The following is a 17,191-nucleotide window of genomic DNA, read 5'->3' as shown; positions in this document are numbered from 1 at the left end:
TATCACCCACTCTCCAGTGCCTCTGCTCTCTCCCCTCCTCCTCGCCCCTCCCCCAGGGAGACCCCGAGCTACTCACCCTTGCCTGCCCTGCAGCACTGCCTCCTTTAGGCTCACACTACAGGCTGACTGCTTTCACCCAGGGCCTGCCCAGGCCACTGCAGAGGGGCCTGGCCACCCTGCACAGCTGACCCAGACCCTCCCGGGCTCTCAGTCCCACAGGGGCAGATCTGGAAACCCCGCAGGCCAGCAGCTGCTCGGGCCTGTCCACTGTGCCTCCTGCGCCTCCACCCTTCATCAATGGCCCCCATCCCTGCCACCCCCGGGGACACTGTGGCTGTTCCTTGGGTCACTGAGAGGCATCCAGTGCCTATCACAGAACAAGCTGAGCTGCCTCTGGGCCCCAGCCTTGCACAGGCTGTTTCTTCAACCTGGATGGCTCAGTGTCCTCCCCTCCCCCAAGGCAGCCCACCACCTCTGCTTCACAACCACCTTCCCTGGGGACCTTGGGGACTTGCCACTGTTCCCGGCACCCTGTGTGCTCAGACCGGTGCTTATCACGTGTTTGCTGACTGCTGATGGCCCACGCTTGCCCAGTGCCCCAGCCTAGCCCAGTCTCCCCCAGGCACTGCGTGTGTCATTGCTGCCTGGCCAGCCTGGGGGCCACGGCCAGGCCTGTGTCCTATGCACCTCAAGCCTAGGGCTCTCAGAAAGGGAGTGTAGGGAGCAGCAGGGACCACCCAAGTGCAGAGCGGCCCAGGGCTCCCCGCTCATGGACACACAGAGGCGCGGCATTAGGGAAAGAAGGTGGGAGCCAGGGAGCACCCAGGGGCCTGTGTTGCAGGGTGAGAGGAGGGCAGGGTGGGGCGCTGTCAGCTGAGGGGAGGGGCTGCCCGGGGTGCCTGTGCACACACATTTCCAGCGTTCCGGAATGCGGCCTTCTCTCATCCCCATCGACATTCCGTTCCATAGGCACTTGGGCTGACAGCTGGCTTTCTTTTAATAGCCACAAGCATTCTGGGTGACACGGATCCCGGGGCATTCGTGGTGAGCATATACACAGCTCGCAGCCCCCACCCCAGCCAGTCCAACCTCACTCAGTCACACACATGGTACAGAGCAGACGCGCCAGAGCCTGCTCTGTCACGTGTCCTGGGATGTCACAGGGCCAGAGTGTGTGCTGGGCATGTGGTCACACACACACGCCCCTAAGCTACACACCTTCATGAATGCACACTCTCTCACACAGCCTTCAACTGCAGCACCTGCCACCTGTGTGTGCATTTACACGCAGACACACCCGAGAATGGCCACAGATCGCAAGCCATGCTCAGAGTGGCTCGGACTCACAGAGACCCCGGGTGGGCAAAGAAAAGGCGGGGCGGGGGGTGGGGGTGACTCCCAGACAGCAGTGGGAGCCTGCCCCTAAGAACAAACCCCCTTTTTCCTGGCCACTGTCTTGGTAACTGGCCTCTGCTCTACCCCTCACCCCCACCCCTTTTACAGATTGGCAGGTGCTAAGTCAATCACCTTCCTGGGCGTCTCAGCTTCTGGTCCCTGGCGCCTGGGAGTGGCTTTGATTTCCCCGTCCTCCAGGCCCTGACCACAGAGGTACCGTCCACTCAGTTGCAGGGCAGCCCCCCATGCAGCTGCTGCCTCGGTGTCTGTCCAGCCCTGGGGAGGTGGAAGAGTGACTGTGAGGGGGGAAGGACAGTCCTCAGCCTTGCTCCTGTCCCCTCCCCGACAGGGACCCGTGGCATTGCTTGTCCCAAATCCCTGTCAACTGTGTGCACCTGTGCCAGGGTATGTGTGTGTGTGTGTGTCTGCACCTGCATGCCTGCCTTCCTGCACCTGGGGGTGTTTCTATTATGAGGTGGATGAGAGGTCTTCATGAGGGTCTATATTTGATTCACTCTCCGTTGTTCACTGCAATGGTTCAGGGAGGGGAGCCCAGCCCATTCTTCCTGGAGCCCTTGGGAGGAGATGGCCAGTCAATCTGGCAGCCCTGGCTCTAGGTGAGGCCACAAAGGGCCCTATAAGCAGAAGAAAAGGGGCTGACACTGTGGCATAACATGTTAAGCTGCCTCCTGCAATGCCAGCATCCCATCTGGGCACTGGTTCAAATTCCGGCTGCTTCACTTCCTATCCAGCTCCCTGCTAATGTGCCTGGAAAAGCAGCGGAGGATGGCCCAAGTTCCTCTGGCCCCTGCACCCATGGTGGGAGACCCAGATGAAGCTCCTGGCTCCTGTCTTCTGCCTGGCCCAGCCCTGGCTGTTGCAGTCATTTGGGGAGTGAACCAGTAGATGGAAGAGTTCTTTCTGTCTCATCCTCTCTCTCTCTTTGTAACTTTGCCTTTCAAATAAATAAAAATAAATCTTTTTAAAAAATAAATAAATGGCAGAAAAAAGGAAAGCAAAAGCACCAGGGACAGGAGCCCACAGTGCAGGGGGACACAGCGAGTGCCAGAGCTATGGGCCCCAGGAGGTTTGACAGGCCGGTTCCCAGGCCAACACCCTCTGTGGGGTCAGTATCCACCATGGTCACGCCCCTACCCCTTGGCCGGTGTGATCTAGAGAGGTGGATGGCCTGCCCAAGCCCTGCAGCCAGTGCTGCTTGCCCTGCAGCCTTCTCGGCTCCCAGGCCCGGGGGCTCAGCACTGAGGAATCGGGGTCCCTGATCTGGCGGCTGCCACGTCTCCTGGGGGCCCACCTGGGCCAGGACACTGATCTTCTGCAAGAGACAGCCTGCACTTTGGAAGACAGGTTCACTCCCGGCCCTACCCCTGGGTGCCCTCTCTGGTCCCAGGGCTCCTGATGGTCAGGGAGGATGACGTCATGGTAGGGGGCTCCCCAGGGTCCTGAGGGTCCCGAGTCCCCCTCCCAGAGCCCCGGGCCTGGCTGAGCATGGGATGGCGAGGACCCAGCAGCCTTACCACCTCGCTCTCGGAGCCCAGGGACTCCTGGCGCCTTCGGCCTGAGATCCAGCTGAGGTCGGAGGCCTGGCTGCTCAGGGTGGAGCGGTGGGTGGAACGGTAGCTGAGGGAGGGGCGGCTGTGCCGGCCTGACACGCCCAGCAGCACCCCCAGGCAGGGCAGGTGCTGGGCGATGGCCGCCCTGAGGGGCCGCACGTCTGGTTAGGATGAAGGGATTGGTGGACAGACACAGGGTGGGAGGGGAGGGGTGGGGCGGGCAGATGGACACAGGCCTAGGATGGTTGGACAGAGAGCCACTAGGAAAGAGGGGAGGCTTAGACGTGGGGTCCATGAAGACACCCACCCAGGTCATGGGAGGTGATGAGGATGGACAGACAGACGCAAAGCAGATACCAACTGGCTCTCAAGCTGGTGGGGATGGACAGACAGACACACTGGGGCCGGGGACCTGGAGGAGAAGCTTAGGGTAGCAGGGTCAGCTGTTGGACATCGGATCCAGCCCTGGCAGGCTTGGTGCCAGCCACATCTCAAGGAGCAGCTGGGGCTACACAGGCTGAGGCCCTGCAGCCAGCTGCAGAGGGTACTGAGCAACTGACACCACCAGGCCAGCAGAAGAACAGGGGCCTATGGGAGAACTGCCATCCTGGCCGCCAGACACCCAGCTCTGAAGACCCCAGAGTTAGCACTGGGCACTGCCCTGGGAGCCCTGACTGCACTCCAAGTCAAGCTCCGAAGGAAGCTGGGGCAGGGGAGGGGTCACACCAACTCCAGACCCCAACCAGGGTCACCAACATGACACCGGCCCCTTCCCAATGGACATATGAGACGGGACAGGCCACGGCCCTTGCTCCCACCTGCAGCCCCAGGCCCTCCATGCCTGTGGGTGGGTCCTGGGGGCTGGAAGGAGGGCCCACCTGTACTTGGGATGCGTGATGGCGTAGATGATGGGGTTGTGGATGGCAGAGGCCTTGGCGATGACAGCCGGTACAGAGTTCATGTAGGGCGACAGGCTGTGTGCGTACCTAGGACAGAGAAGGCGCAGCCGTCCCCCCAATGAGCCTTCTTCCTCTGGCCCAGACCCAGTGTGGCCCAAAACAACACAGCCAAGTCAGCCCCTAGGGAGGGGCCGGCAGGGCCAGGGAGGATTCTGCACCCAGGAGAGTGGGGGGAAGCTGGAGGTAGTTGAAACTGAGGCTCGGGGAGGAAGACATGCCCGCTCGTGGGGGTTCCCTGTCCCAGAGTCCAGCCTGGGCTGCCCCCCTTGACCTTGACCCTGGCCCTGTGCCCAGCTTTTCCCACACCCCACTCCACCCTGCTGCCCACTGCTCCTCTGCCTCTCTCAGAAAAAGCTCCCAGCAGGGCCTACACAGGAAGATCCTGTAGCCAGACAGGGGCAAGCTTCAACAGCTTTCACTGTCTACACCCACTCAGCTGCAGGTGCCAACGTCCCCAGACTCTAGCCATGGAGCACCGAGGCCATGCCTGGATGTGACAGCACCCCTGGCTGCTACCCGCCCCAGGCAGAGGGTACCGAAGCTTCAGGGAGAACTGCGTGTTCCCAGAGGTGCTGGCAGCCCTCGGACCAGATCTGGTGCAGCCCAGAGCTCCCTGGCCTGTGCCCAGGGGTCCCCAGGGCCAGTACCCCCTGGATAAACTGTCCCACACAAGGAGAGAAGAAGGTTGTGAGGTCAGAACCTGGGCTTGAGGGTTGCTGGCTCCATCAGGCCATGAGGGAGGGGCGGCCCAGGGTTCCCTGCACCCACCACGCAACCTTTCCCCCACCCTGGCCTTGAAGCCCCTACCCACCCAGCAAAGGCCACCAGTGCCACAGTGGAGTACGGAGCCCAGGAGAGCAGGAAGAGAAGGATGACCAGCAGGGCGACCTTGGCCATCTTCCACTCGCTCTGCAGCCGCCGCCACTGCCGCCGCTGCGGGGACTCGTGGCTGCCCTGGCAGGCCCTAGGAAGGGTGCACAGTGTGCTCTGACCCTGGTCAGGCAGACTGAGAGCCAGGGTCACTGCTCACATTGAGGAGCCCCCACCCCTGGACTCGGGGAGATTCAGAAGGGATCACCCCTTCCAGCGCAAGCAGCCCTGACTTCCAGGAAGTTCCCCACTGCATCCAGCCTCAGCTCCTCGCCTGTGATGGCACCGGGGCTGTCTTCTCCACCATTTCACCCGTACCTAACAGCAGGTGGCTCAGAAGTAGGGGTGCCACTTCCCGAGGCACCCTCCAGCCCTATAAGCACATGCTGCTTAGCTTGTCTCGGCCTGCCTGGAGCTGGGGCACTCCCATGGGTGGGTGCCAATGAGTCCTGGGGCAAGGGCCACCCTGGCTGAAGAGGCCCAGCACTCACCGGCCTGTCTCCCGGATGGCCCTGAAGATGAAGATGTAGCAGTAGACGATGACAAGCAGGGGCAGGAAGAAGACGAAGCAGAAGAGAAGCATGGTGTAGGAGCGCACGGACGGCGTGAAGGTGACGTAGTCCCAGGAGCAGGACGTCAGCAGCCCCTCGGGCACGTAGGCACCTGGGAGCCCGAGGCAGGAGCTCAGACCCTTGGGCGGTGCCACCAGAGCTCCCTGTCCAGCAGCAGTTTTGTATGTGGGGTTCAGGGTCCCTGAACACACACCTGGCCCCCTGCACCAGCCCCGCCTGGCACAGTGAGGAAGCCCAGGCCAGTTGGGGAGCACAGAGGGAGCTTTCTGAGCCAGTTCTGCAGGGGGTGCAGGCTCGGGACGCAGCAGGCAAAGCCCCCGTAGTGCATGCTTGTGGTTGGAGAAGAGGCCTCACTGTGGCCCCTAAAGCATGCCCCCCAAAGCTTCAGCTGGTGGCCTGGTCTGGCCTTTCTCCCCTCTGTCCTGTCCACACAGACCTCGCTCGCCAGCCCCTGCCTTGTCTGACTTGTCACTGCACGCTGAGCAGCAGATGCACCTGTCACTTCACCCCACCCCGTATTTGGAAATGGGCTGTCCTGGTGACCCTCGGGCTCCTGATAGGGCAGCCTCAGTTTCCCCTGCTGCTAGTCAAGCCCCCCGAATGTCCATCTGACCTCAGGTTCAAGTGGTCCCTGAGTTGTACCCACCTCCCTGCCCCCCCACCTGGACCAGTTCCACCTCCCTCCCCTTCAGCTGCCCCTCCCAGCCCATCTGCTCCTTCCCCAACACCACAAGCCCCCACTTACTCCAGCCGAAGAGGGGCGGCAGACTCCAAGCCAGGGCATAGAGCCAGACCCCGAGCAGGACCAGCCCTGCCCGCTTCTTGGACACCATGCCAACGGCGGCCAGCGGGCGTGTGATGACCAGGTAGCGGTCCAGGGCGATGGCCGTCAGTGTGATCATGGAGCTGATGCCAAAGAGGGCCCCACAGAAGGCATAGAACTCGCAGCCTGTGGGCACAGCCGCTGCCCTGAGTGCCCAGGAGGGAGCGTCTGGGGCCGGAGTGCCCTCAGCTCCTCCCTCCCCCAGGACAAGCGGCTTGGCCAGGAGGGCGGGGGCCTCAGGACTGATCTTCCCCTCCGGTTCATTCATGGGACCCGTTCTCTGCCTGCGAAGAGGAAGTCTCCCCTCTTCCTCTGGGCCACCCCCCAGCGTGGGCATCCCCCCTGTCAAGACCTCCCTCCTCCTCCAGCAGAAAGGAGCCCCAAGTGTCCACCTGTCTCCCCGAAGAGCCACCGCTTATAGAGGCTGCTGGCGAAGAAGACGGGAGCCTGGGTAAAGGACATGAGGAAGTCGCTGACCGCGAGGTTGATAATGAACATGTTGGCAGGAGTGCGCAGGCCTCTGCTCCTGTGAGGGTCGGGCGCCATCAGGAGGGGCTTCCTGTGCAAGTGAGCCTCCCTCACCCCGCCACTATGCGTGTGCACACATGCCCATGCGTGTGTCCCAGAGCCACATGCACACACGCACATGTGGAATCCACACACGTGTGTATCTCAGATCCACACATGCACATGTGGAATCTCACACGTGTGTGTCTCAGACCTACACACACATGCGGATTGCACACGCCTGTCTCAGACCCACACATGCACATGTGGGATCCACACACGTGTGTGTCTCAGACCCACACACGCACATGTGGAATCCACACACGTGTGTATCTCAGATCCACACATGCACATGTGGAATCCCACACATGTGTGTCTCAGACCTACACACACATGCAGAGTGCACACGCCTGTCTCGGACCCACACATGCACATGTGGAATGCACGCATGTGTGTATCTCAGACCTGCACACACACATGTGGAATCCACACACATGTGTGTCTCAGACCTACACGTGGAGTGCACATGCATGCACAAGCAGGCATGCACGTGTCCCAGAGTCACACGTGCACACACACACACACACGTGTGTGTGTGTGCAAACAGGCACGAGCTGCTGGGCCACAGACGTGTCCCACAGTCCATCAGGGGCCAGCTGAGCAAGTCCTTGGGAGCCAGGCAGTAGGGGCTGAGCGGGCACCCCCAGGACGGCTCCCTCAGACCCAGGTGGGAGAGCAAAGCCTCTCAACCACTGCTGAGGCACCCAGGGGAAGTGGTGCTCGGGGGCAACAGACCCTCCTCTCGCCCCCTCACTCTCTCCTTGGATAAATCTCTCCAGGCCAAGGTCTCCCTAGGGACTTCTCCCCAGGCACCTGCCTCCATGTGCCCGTCCTCATTCTCCTTCCCACGTCCCATCAGGCCTGGTCCTGCCGGCACAGCTGTCTCTGCCACCCTCACCCTCAGCGTAGCTGGTGACTGTGACCAAGGGCTAAGCACCTTCACAAGCCTTTGCAACGACTCCTGAGAGAGGCATGATTGTCCCCATTTCCCAGATAAGAACACTGAGTCCCCCATTCACAAGGTGACCAGCTCCAGCTCACAAGGCTCAGTTAGTGGCACAGTCAGAATTTAAATGCTGCCTTACAGGGCAGTGCACATGTGTGGAGTTACACAGTCATCCTTTGAGTCCCCAAAGTAAATCACAGCTCCAATTGACAGACCAGAAGAAGGAGTTCAGAGAAGACAAGTGACTGGCCCACTCTTTCCACTCATAGGTGGTGGAGCCAGGGGCTGTGCAATCCTAAATCTGTACCCACTTCTCTACCCGTCCATCTCAGCCCTTCAGCCTGCCAGGGGTCAGATGGGTAGGAAGCAGCAGGAGATTGCCAGGGGTGGCTGCAGATGGGTTTGAGCCCCGCCCCCAGGGCTGCTGTTTAAGGCAGATGGAATATACCCCTGGGGCAGGTGACAGCTGAGCTGAGTGCAGGGCAGAATAGAAAATCCAAGGGTTCTTGGAGGCACCTGCCTTCCACAGAGAGGATGTACCATGTCCCATTCAAGCTGCCCTGGGCCAACTTTTGTTTCTTTTTTCTTTTTTTCTCCCCCTCCCTGAGCTTGAGAATCAAAGCCCAGGCCTGAGACTACAGAGGGCTTGCACCTGACCTCCCCTGGAAGTCCCAGCATCATCCTGAACAAAGCTGGTGCCGTCATTCCCACCCTCATGGTCTGCCCTGTGCCAGCCTCAGTGCCCTGGGCCCGCCCCCACCAACCAGGCACCTGCAGAAGGTATAGATGACTGTCAGATTGCCCAGCATCCCCGTGAGCCCCACCAGTAGGATCACGGTGCCCAAGGTGTAGTGGGCGTGGTCTGGAACATCGACAGTGGGGAAGGGGACCCAGGCAGCCTCCTGAGCCCCAGGGGCCTGTGGAGAGAGAGCGACGAGCATCACATTAGCTCCTGTCACTTTCAAATGTAGCCCAAAGCAGAGCTAGGGTCCCCAGCAGGCAGGTGGGGAAAGTGAGGTGCTGAGTGGCCAAGGCACTTGTCCACACAGCTAGCAAGTGGCTGAGCTGGAATTGAACTAAGGGTCTTCCTACAGTCAGGCCCAGCTCCTCTGCTAGAACTCAGAGGCAGACGGCGTCCAGGACTGGGCTCAGAGCAGCTGCTGGAGGCCGGTCGGACAGTCACGTGCCTGGCAAGCAAAGATGTGGCTGGGGTGACCCCAGCTTTCTCCAGGGAGAAGGCAGGGCCAACCCCTAGGTGTCTCCCTCCCTGCTGTGTGGACTCCGTCCCAAGTGCCTAAGACGGTTAAGGGCAGTCAAGGTCTCTGTAGACTGCGGGGTGGTGGCATTGGGCGGAGTCCCTCTCCTAGGCAGTTCCACGCCTTCCGTGCCTCAAAGGAGAAATTGCCTTCTGCGACCGGCACACCTGGCTGGTGCTGACCTTGATGCCCGGCATAGGGGGCAGGGGTAGGAGAATCCCTTTTAGAAAGGGAGCCGAGGCCTCCCGGGATCACTGCAGAGAGGGGAGCATGGCGTTTTCCCCGTGAGGTCAATACGAAGGGCTTTGAAGCCATTGCAGCCCCTTGCCAAGGAAGGGAGGTGGACCAGGCTTCTTCATGTCCCAGGGGTTCCTGTAGCCCCCAGGGCCTTACATTCTGTGCAGGACCTGGACCAACATCCCAGCGTTCCAAGGGCGCCCTCGGGTCCCCCCCCCCCCCAGGTAATGGTGGAGTTGATGGGGTGTGGCCTTGGGGCTCTGATCAGGGCTGGGGCAGCAGCGGCTGGTGCCCTGCTCTGGGCTGCACAGATCCAGCGGCTCAGGGTCTGAGGGCCCTGCCTTTCTCTACAGGGCATCAGACCAGACTCTGATAGCAGCCCAGGGCAGGGCCCTTGTCCTCAGGGTTGGCCTGAGAATGCTTTCTCTCCACCTACACCCTCTTCTCTCAGCCGGTTCACCTGGGGCAGGTCCAGAGAGGGCCAGTAGCAGGCCTGAGGAGCTGCAGCCAAGCCCAGATCCCTCCTTCTCCCTGTCAAAGCAGGAGGGCAGCAGGAAGCAGGGAGGAAGGCACTGTGCATGCACGCGCTCCCCGGGGCTTACCGTGGGGCTGCTGGGCGTAAGCTGGCCAGGGCTGGAGATGCTGCTCTCAGAGCCGTCCCACCTGCTGGGTGGGGCAGCTGTGCTCCTAGGCTCCTGGGCTGGTCCGGGAGGGACTCTGGATCCCCAAGGAGAGTTCATCCTTAGGTGTGGTGGTCCTTGCTCGAGGCCACAGAGTAGTCAAGGGCATGGGGAGCTCAGGACACACGCTGTGCCAGCCTCACAACTTCCTCCATCCTCAGCACCCCTGCTGGGTCTGCCTGTGCCTGTGTCTGGTGCAGACCCAGCCCGATGACCGTGCGATGCCAGCGAAGCGCAAAGGAGCCAGTGTCACAGTCACAGAGACTCACAGCTCCTTTAAGTAGTGTGCTGGGGGCTGCACAAGCTCAGTCGCTCCCAGCCCCAGGCTCCCACAGACCCAGACCCCTGGGTGTTTGTCCAGGGAGGTCTGATGATGGTGGTGTGAATGTATGTGTGTGTGTGTGTGTGTCCACACACGCATGTCAGGGGACACTGCTGCGCTTGGCTCCTGGGCACTGGGCAGAAAACTTTATTCTCCTCTCCAACAACTCTCTCCTCTTCTTTCCCTCACCAGGATCAGCCTCTGCCGTCCCAGGCACCTCCAGGGCTATTTGTGGGCAGGTGAACATGTGGAGCTCGGCCCCGCCCTTCCCACAGTGGCCCCGCCTCCCTCTCTGGTCCTCATGAGTCCATAGCATCCTTTCAACATTTTAAAATTTGTTTTCCCCTTCCCAGCAGGTGCTGACCAACCCTAGGACCTTCCCCTGCAGGTCTCCAGCTCATGCAGGCTCACCCTGGCATGGGTGACACTGCCCGACTTGCAGTGCTGTACTTAATGGGAAAGTGGACACACCCACAATGGCTTTCAACTTTGGGAGCCTCTGCGCTGGGAGCAACCCTGGGCCAGTGCACAGCTCCATGAAGCACCTGCACCCCCTGTCCCACCCGCTAGTTAGGGAGGGTGCAGGGGTAGCTGCTGGCACCCACGCGGCTCCATGGCCTTGTTTTCAGGCTGAGCACTAAGCTCAGGCGCCAGGCAGTCTGGGTGCGGCTGCCAGCAGCGGGGAGGTGGGGAGGGCGCCAGCTGACAGCACCTGGGGACTTGACTGCAAGCTGGATTCGCACAGTAGGGTCAAGTTCAGGGGTAGCTTCTTGCCTAGGGGAGGGGACAGCAACCATGGAACCTACCCAGCTTGGGACTTGGCGACCAGGCTGGCCTGCCCTGGGACCACTACAGACACTCAGTCCCTCTGGTCACCCAGTCTGCTCCTACACGGCTCCCTGTCCCGTGTTCTGGGTTTCATTTCAAATATCACCTTGTCGCAGCCATCAAGGGGATGTCCACACCCTCCTGGGCACCCTCTGCAGCACATATGGGGTGTCACTTACAGTGAGCATCGCCTGATTCTCTGTGTCTCCTGCCCAGAATGACAGACAGGGCTGTTACTCTCACCTCTGCAGCCCACCATCCAGCAGATCGCCTGGCACATCATACCAGGAAATGCAAACCTTCCCTGCCCCCAGCTTCTCAAAAGTGTGACCCAAGGATTGGTGCCATCAGTGTCACCTGGAGCCTGTTTGGCATGCAGGGTGCCCAGACCTGCCCACACAGATGATCCATCTGGATTCTTCCAAGGACTTTAGGGTGGGTGACAGGTGGTAGGACAGCTGACCTTCTGGACACTGAGATGAGTGACAGCAGGACACAGTGCCACTCCCAAGGCTGAGGCCATGAATCCAGGGTTGAGATTGTCAGGCAGGTCCCTGGGTGGGGGAGGATGGGGGGCTCTCTAGAGCCAGGCTGTGGCTGCTGGACCGACCCCGCGGTGACTGAAGCAGGGCCATGGGTCCTCCCTCGCTCTTGTCTTCTGCAGGTGCCTTGCCATGGCCAAATCTACCTGGAAGCTAAGACAACTGGTTGGACATCGTCCCCAGTAACAAAGCAGAGTTGGGAAAGGGGCAGCTCTGCCCTGGTGTGACATCTCCCCATCCCTCGGCAGCCAGTGGGCGATGGCGCCCCCACCACCACTCCCACCCTTCTGCAGTTCACCTGCTCCTTGATACCCCCACCGCAACCTTGGCTGCTCACGGAGGTCCCCTGCGCCCAGGGGTGTGGCTCTGCCTAGTCCATGTCTGAGGTGCCAGGGCACAGGTGAGCTCAGTCTGGCCTGGGAGGCTGCTGGCCATCACATTCTTCCTGCCCTGCCCCTGCCCCAGCCACCCCACACACACAGAGGTGGAGGGAGGGGCTGAGTGAGCACTGGGGACCCAGGGCCCCTGCCCGAAGCTCTGCTCTTCACACCTTGCTGGCGAGGCAGGAGGTGGGAAAAGCTTTGCAGCTCCCTGAGGCCTGTTGGTGAGCAGAACGGGGAGTGTGAGAGCTGAGAGCCCTTAGGGCCGGGTCAGGGCAGATGTGGGGTCCTCCCTTTAGGGGGCTGGCACCTCAGCGTCTACAGAGCCCCACGCCAACTTCACTTATGGGCCTGTGGAGCCCCTGGATTCCTGTCCTGCTGAGAGCCTTCTCCAGAAACGCTGATGGCAGAGGCAGGCAGGCAGGAGGCTCCTGGCTCCTGTGTTTCTTCATTTCTGGCCCAGCACCCAGGGGTCAGGTCTCCCTGGCCAGCCCAGCCAGCCGCCCTGGAATGCCTGCCCTGTGCCAGGCCCTTCGGTGCTAGCCTGGGATCAGCTTCCCCATCCTGGGCCTGGCACAGGCTATCTGGTTACCCAGAGACTCCTGGGAAACTCCTGTGAGCTGTTGCTGGGAGAGGATTGTATGACTCAACCACCACCTTAGTCCTATAGGCACCTGGCCAGCTGCTCACCTGGGATCTGGCAAACTCTGTCCCGCTGGGACCCTCCTCCCCATGGCTGGGAGGAGGAGCTAGAAGTACAGAAACTCAACAAATCCTTCTTTTTCTGCTGCCTATGCTGTAGAACAAACAGCCCTGCCCCTTCCCCAGCCTTAGGTCTAGAGACACGCCCCCACCCCTACCCTCACCCTGTGTTAGCCTGCCCACTGGGAGTCAGCCAAGTGACCCAGGGGTCCTGCTGATGGCCAAGGGCATCTGAGATCCTTCCGATCCTAGTGCCCGGCCACCCTGACCTCCCACTCCAAGATGCTCCCATTGAGTTCCCTGCTGTGCAGTCCGTGCCAGCTCCCGGGAGGGGTGGAAGGTGGCACAGAGTGAGACTGCTTCCTGCCCCGCCCCCCAGAGCACCTGTTCCACCTCCTGGTTTTTCACTGGTGGCACTGATATCCCTGACCTAGGGGCTGACCCTGGGTGCTCAGGGCCGTCCCCAGTGCTGGTGCTGCCGACCCGTGTGTGGACTCCCAGGGAGTCCAGTCTGGTGAGCTCCAACATTATTCCCTCTGAGTGTCACACATTTGTTAAACCCCTGCCGCAGAGTGCCACATCCCAGGCTGGCGTCCCACCCCGTGGCTGCCCTGAGCAAGCTCGCTGTAAATAATCGGGAGGGTGACACTGTCCCAGCCTTGCCCCAGAAGGTGGCCTGTTCCTTCCTGAGCTTAGTTAACAGGGTCAGATGGGAGGGGCAAGACAAAGGAATTAGGAAACAAGAGGGTAGAGGGGAACATGAGAAAGGCCCAAAGAACAAACTTTGATCTGAAAATTGACTACACACCCAACGGAAGCATGTGGGTATAAAAAACACCCACCCAGGGGGCGGTCCTGTATTTCCCATACCTCACTCCGGCACACCCAGCGGCTGGTCCAAAGCAGGAGCTGGCTACTTGGGGCCTGTGCCATTTCCTTGTTTGCATCCAGATTGTTACGACTGGAGTACACATACCCAGGGACTGTGTACTTTTTTTTTTTTAGATTTATTATTTATTTAAAAGGCAGAATTACAGAGAGGAAGAGACAGGGAGAGGTCTTCTACCCACTGGTTCACTTCCCAAATGGCCAAAATGGCCCCAGCTGTGCTGATTGGAAGCCAGGAGCCAGGAGCTTCTTCCGGGTCTTCCACGCAGGTGCAGGGGCCCAAGGACTTGGGCCATCTTCTATTGCTTTCCCAGGCCATAGCAGAGAGCTGGATCGGAAGCGAAGCAGTCGGGTCTCAAACTGGCGCCCATATGGGATGCAGGCAGCAGCTTTACCTGCTACACCATAGCACCGGTCCCAACTATGTACTTTTTTGACCTTTTGGTGACAAGCTGGGACGGCAGGAGAAGCAGTTTTAGTCCTCAGTGTGTTTAGGTGGCGGTAACCAAGTGTCCCAGGCGTCCCTGCAAAGTGGATCTGTCTGAGCGAGAGAGGAAGCCAGCAGGCCACCCACTTCGATTTCTGACAGCTCGGAGAGGCGGGAGGAAATCCACAGCAAACACCAGCGATGTTCCCGGTAAAGACCCATTCCCACATACAACAGTGTTTCCAGTCTGTTCTGTGACCACCCGCAGCCCTTGTTTCTCTGAGCCGTGCCTGGGTAGCACTGGAAGGGCTCGGCAGGAAAACCCTGCCTTCCAGTTTTATTTTGGTTTACCTTCGGGTGTGACTGTAGCCGAGGCAGCTCTGCAGGCAAAACCCACAGCTGTGAACAGCGTAAACACCACGCCCCCTCAGGCTGGTCTGGTCCACCATGGCTGGTGGTCCAGCTTTGGCTCTGCTGATCCACCTAAAGTCAGGACTTCATCTGAGGTCTTAGAAATCACCATTTGGGAGACACAGACTCAGATGGCTCTGAATCAAGGCCCCCCGGAAGGTACGGAAAGTGGGATCCTGTGCGCTGAGAAGCCACCAGGGCTGTGAGACTGATAGAGGATCAAGAAAAGGGTGAATAAACAGGAGGTGAGTGTCCATTAAGAAAAAAAAAAAAAGTCTGATAACCTTGCTGTGGGTGTTGAGCCTCTGCACACAGGGTACCTGTCTGAGTCACTTAGGTCGTTCCGGATGCCTGTGGTCAAAGGGTGGAAGTGACCCAAGTTCAAGTTGCACGTAGCAGCTGGATGGTTGATAAGCTCTGCCTCCTATTGACCTCCGAGTCACTGGGAAAGGCTCTGGCAAAGCCGCATCAAAGTTTTCACTATGATTTCCTTCTTATCTTTGTTTTTAAAAAATGCTAGTAATGACCATGACCAATAACTTCCTTTCTTTTCCTTTTTTTTTTTTTTTTTTTTACAGGCAGAGTTAGACAGTGAGACAGAGAGAAAGAGAGAAAGGTCTTCCTTCCATTGGTTCACCCCCCAAATGGCTAGTACAGCCGGCGCGCTGCGCCGATCCAAAGCCAGGAGCCAGGTGCTTCCCTCCTGGTCTCCTATGCGGGTGCAGGGACTTGCCTTCCCGGGCCACAGCAGAGAGCTGGACTGGAAGAGGAGCAACCGGGACTGGAACCTGGGATACCGGCACCACAGGTGGAGGATTAGCCTAGTGAGCCACAGCGCCGGCCAATAATTTCTTTTCTATAAAAAAGGGCCAGTAATAGCCGGTGCCGCGGCTCACTAGGCTAATCCTCCGCCTTGCGGCGCCGGCACACCGGGTTCTAGTCCTGGTCGGGGCGCCAGATTCTGTCCCAGTTGCCCCTCTTCCAGGCCAGCTCTCTGCTGTGGCCAGGGAGTGCAGTGGAGGATGGCCCAAGTGCTTGGGCCCTGCACCCCATGGGAGACCAGGATAAGTACCTGGCTCCTGCCATCGGATCAGCGCAGTGCGCAGGCCATTGGAGGGTGAACCAACGGCAAAAAGGAAGACCTTTCTCTCTCTCTCTCTCACTGTCCTCTCTGCCTGTCCAAAAAAAAAAAAAAAAAAAACAAGGGCCAGTACTGTGGTACCATGGCATAGCCGGTAAAGCTGCCGCCTGCAAGTGCCAGCATCCCATATGGGCACCGGTTCGAGACTTGGCTGCTCCACTTCCGAACCAGTCCTCTGCTATGGCCTGGGAAAGCACTGAAAGATGGCCCAAGTGCCCACATAGGTGACCTGGAAGAAGCTTCTGGCTCCTGGCTTTGGACTGGCCCAGCTCCGGACATTGTTGCCATTTGGGGAGTGAATCAGCAGATGGAAGACCTCTCTCTGTCTGCCTCTGCCTCTGACTCTCTGTAATTCTGCCTTTCAAATAAATATATACATCTTTTAAAAATTAAAAAGCTTTATTTATTTGAAAGGCAGTGTGACAGAGAGACAGGGATAGAAATATATTCAGGGAGATCTTTCACTTGTTGGTTCACTCCTCAACTACTGGCAACAGCCAGGGCAGGGCCAGGACAAAGCCAGGAGTCAGGAACTGCATCTGGATCTCTCACATGGGTGGCAAGGACCCAAGCACTTGGGCCATTGTCTGCTGCCTCCCAGACACATTAGCAGGGAGCTAGATCAGAGGTGGAGGTGAGATTTGAACCCAGGCACTCCACATGGGATGCAGGTATCCCGGGCAACAGCTTTGCACCCTGCTCTACAACATGCACCCGCATTTGATTTTCATTCTACTATCTGCTACCTGGATCTGGGAAGTGAGCAGGCATCACGCCTCCCTGAGACTCACTCCCATTTTCTAACATAAACTGCACATTCGCGCAGGCCACGGAGCTGGCTGACACTCCGTGAGGGCGGGGACTTTCTGGGAAACCAGGAACCCCAGCATGTGACCGTCCCCAAGGGGAGTCTGAGTACGTGGGCTTCACTTGGGCAGCACCCAAGGGACAGGAAACTGCTGGACTTTTCTGGGAACCAACACCCATATGGGATGCCGGCATCAAGGCAGCGGGTCAACCCACTACACCAAACGCAGTCCTGGCTGCCGCTGTCCCACGCTCAGAGCTACTGCTGACCAGACCCTCTGCCCATCCTGGGAGAGGCCCAGGCAAAGCTCCCGCGAGCGCTCCTGCTGGGGCTGAGCTGCCACGCACCCTCCCTCTGCCCTGCCAGCCGCTCCCTCCTGCCCCGCTCACCAACTCAGAATCCCGTGAGCCTGAGCGCAGTTGGCGAGCCGGTAGAGAGCCACCACTCTTGTGGCTTGTGATTCAGAATTCCTGGAAGTTCAGATTCAAGAGCCCTGAAATGTCAGGGCGGAAAGAGCTCAGCCAGACCTTGGAGTGGGGGGAAGGACAGCAGGGAGAGGGACAAGCAGCCAAAGGCGTTATTCCAGGCAGAGGCCCAGCCCCAGACTGATGCTGCTGGGAATTCCAGGGTGCGGATTCCCCTGGGGGCCGACTCAGCCTCGAGACACAGGAGCTGAGCTCTCCCGCACAGGCAGATCGTGGTTACAGGCCACATCGCAGGTGCGTAAAGCAGTCCCCTCCAGCTCCCTCCAGAGACCAGGGAGTTAGCAGGCTCCCCACTGCCAGCTCTCAGAAGAAGGCACCCGGAGGCAGTGGGTGCTCGAGACCCCAGCTGAGCGTCCTGGAGCACGAAACTGGGATGCAATT

At 59.5% G+C, this 17,191-nt stretch overlaps 1 protein-coding gene across 1 annotated transcript; it reads right to left on the bottom strand.

Annotated features, from left to right (window-relative positions):
* Window positions 1-1,497: 1,497 nt before the first annotated feature.
* Window positions 1,498-10,260, bottom strand: OPN4 (opsin 4). The gene is made up of 9 exons (XM_089313631.1): window positions 9,799-10,260; window positions 8,439-8,620; window positions 6,583-6,713; window positions 6,113-6,316; window positions 5,287-5,458; window positions 4,737-4,910; window positions 3,845-3,952; window positions 2,931-3,111; window positions 1,498-1,671 (listed from the first exon to the last, which is right to left on the bottom strand). The coding sequence occupies exons 1-9, from the start codon at window positions 9,934-9,936 to the stop codon at window positions 1,498-1,500; spliced, it is 1,464 nt and encodes a 487-aa protein (XP_089169757.1). The 5' UTR covers window positions 9,937-10,260.
* Window positions 10,261-17,191: the final 6,931 nt, after the last annotated feature.

This window comes from Oryctolagus cuniculus, chromosome 15 (assembly GCF_051225735.1).
Source record: "Oryctolagus cuniculus isolate XC-2025 breed Fujian yellow rabbit chromosome 15, ASM5122573v1, whole genome shotgun sequence".
NCBI lineage: Eukaryota > Metazoa > Chordata > Mammalia > Lagomorpha > Leporidae > Oryctolagus > Oryctolagus cuniculus.
The sequence above is the reverse complement of the archived record's forward strand: the minus strand, read 5'-3'. Positions and strand labels throughout refer to the sequence as shown.

What these genes read in the sequence shown, in the direction of transcription:
- OPN4 (XM_089313631.1), bottom strand. Translation starts at nt 9,936, where the DNA reads ATGAACTCTCCTTGGGGATCCAGAGTCCCTCCCGGACCAGCCCAGGAG. An exon ending in GCCATCCGGGAGACAGGCCG is followed by an intron (nt 4,911 to 5,286) that starts GTGAGTGCTGGG and finishes CCAGGGTCAGAG; the next exon opens with CACACTGTGCACCCTTCCTA. An exon ending in TGGGCTCCGAGAGCGAGGTG is followed by an intron (nt 1,672 to 2,930) that starts GTAAGGCTGCTG and finishes CCACCTCCCCAG; the next exon opens with GGCTGGACAGACACCGAGGC.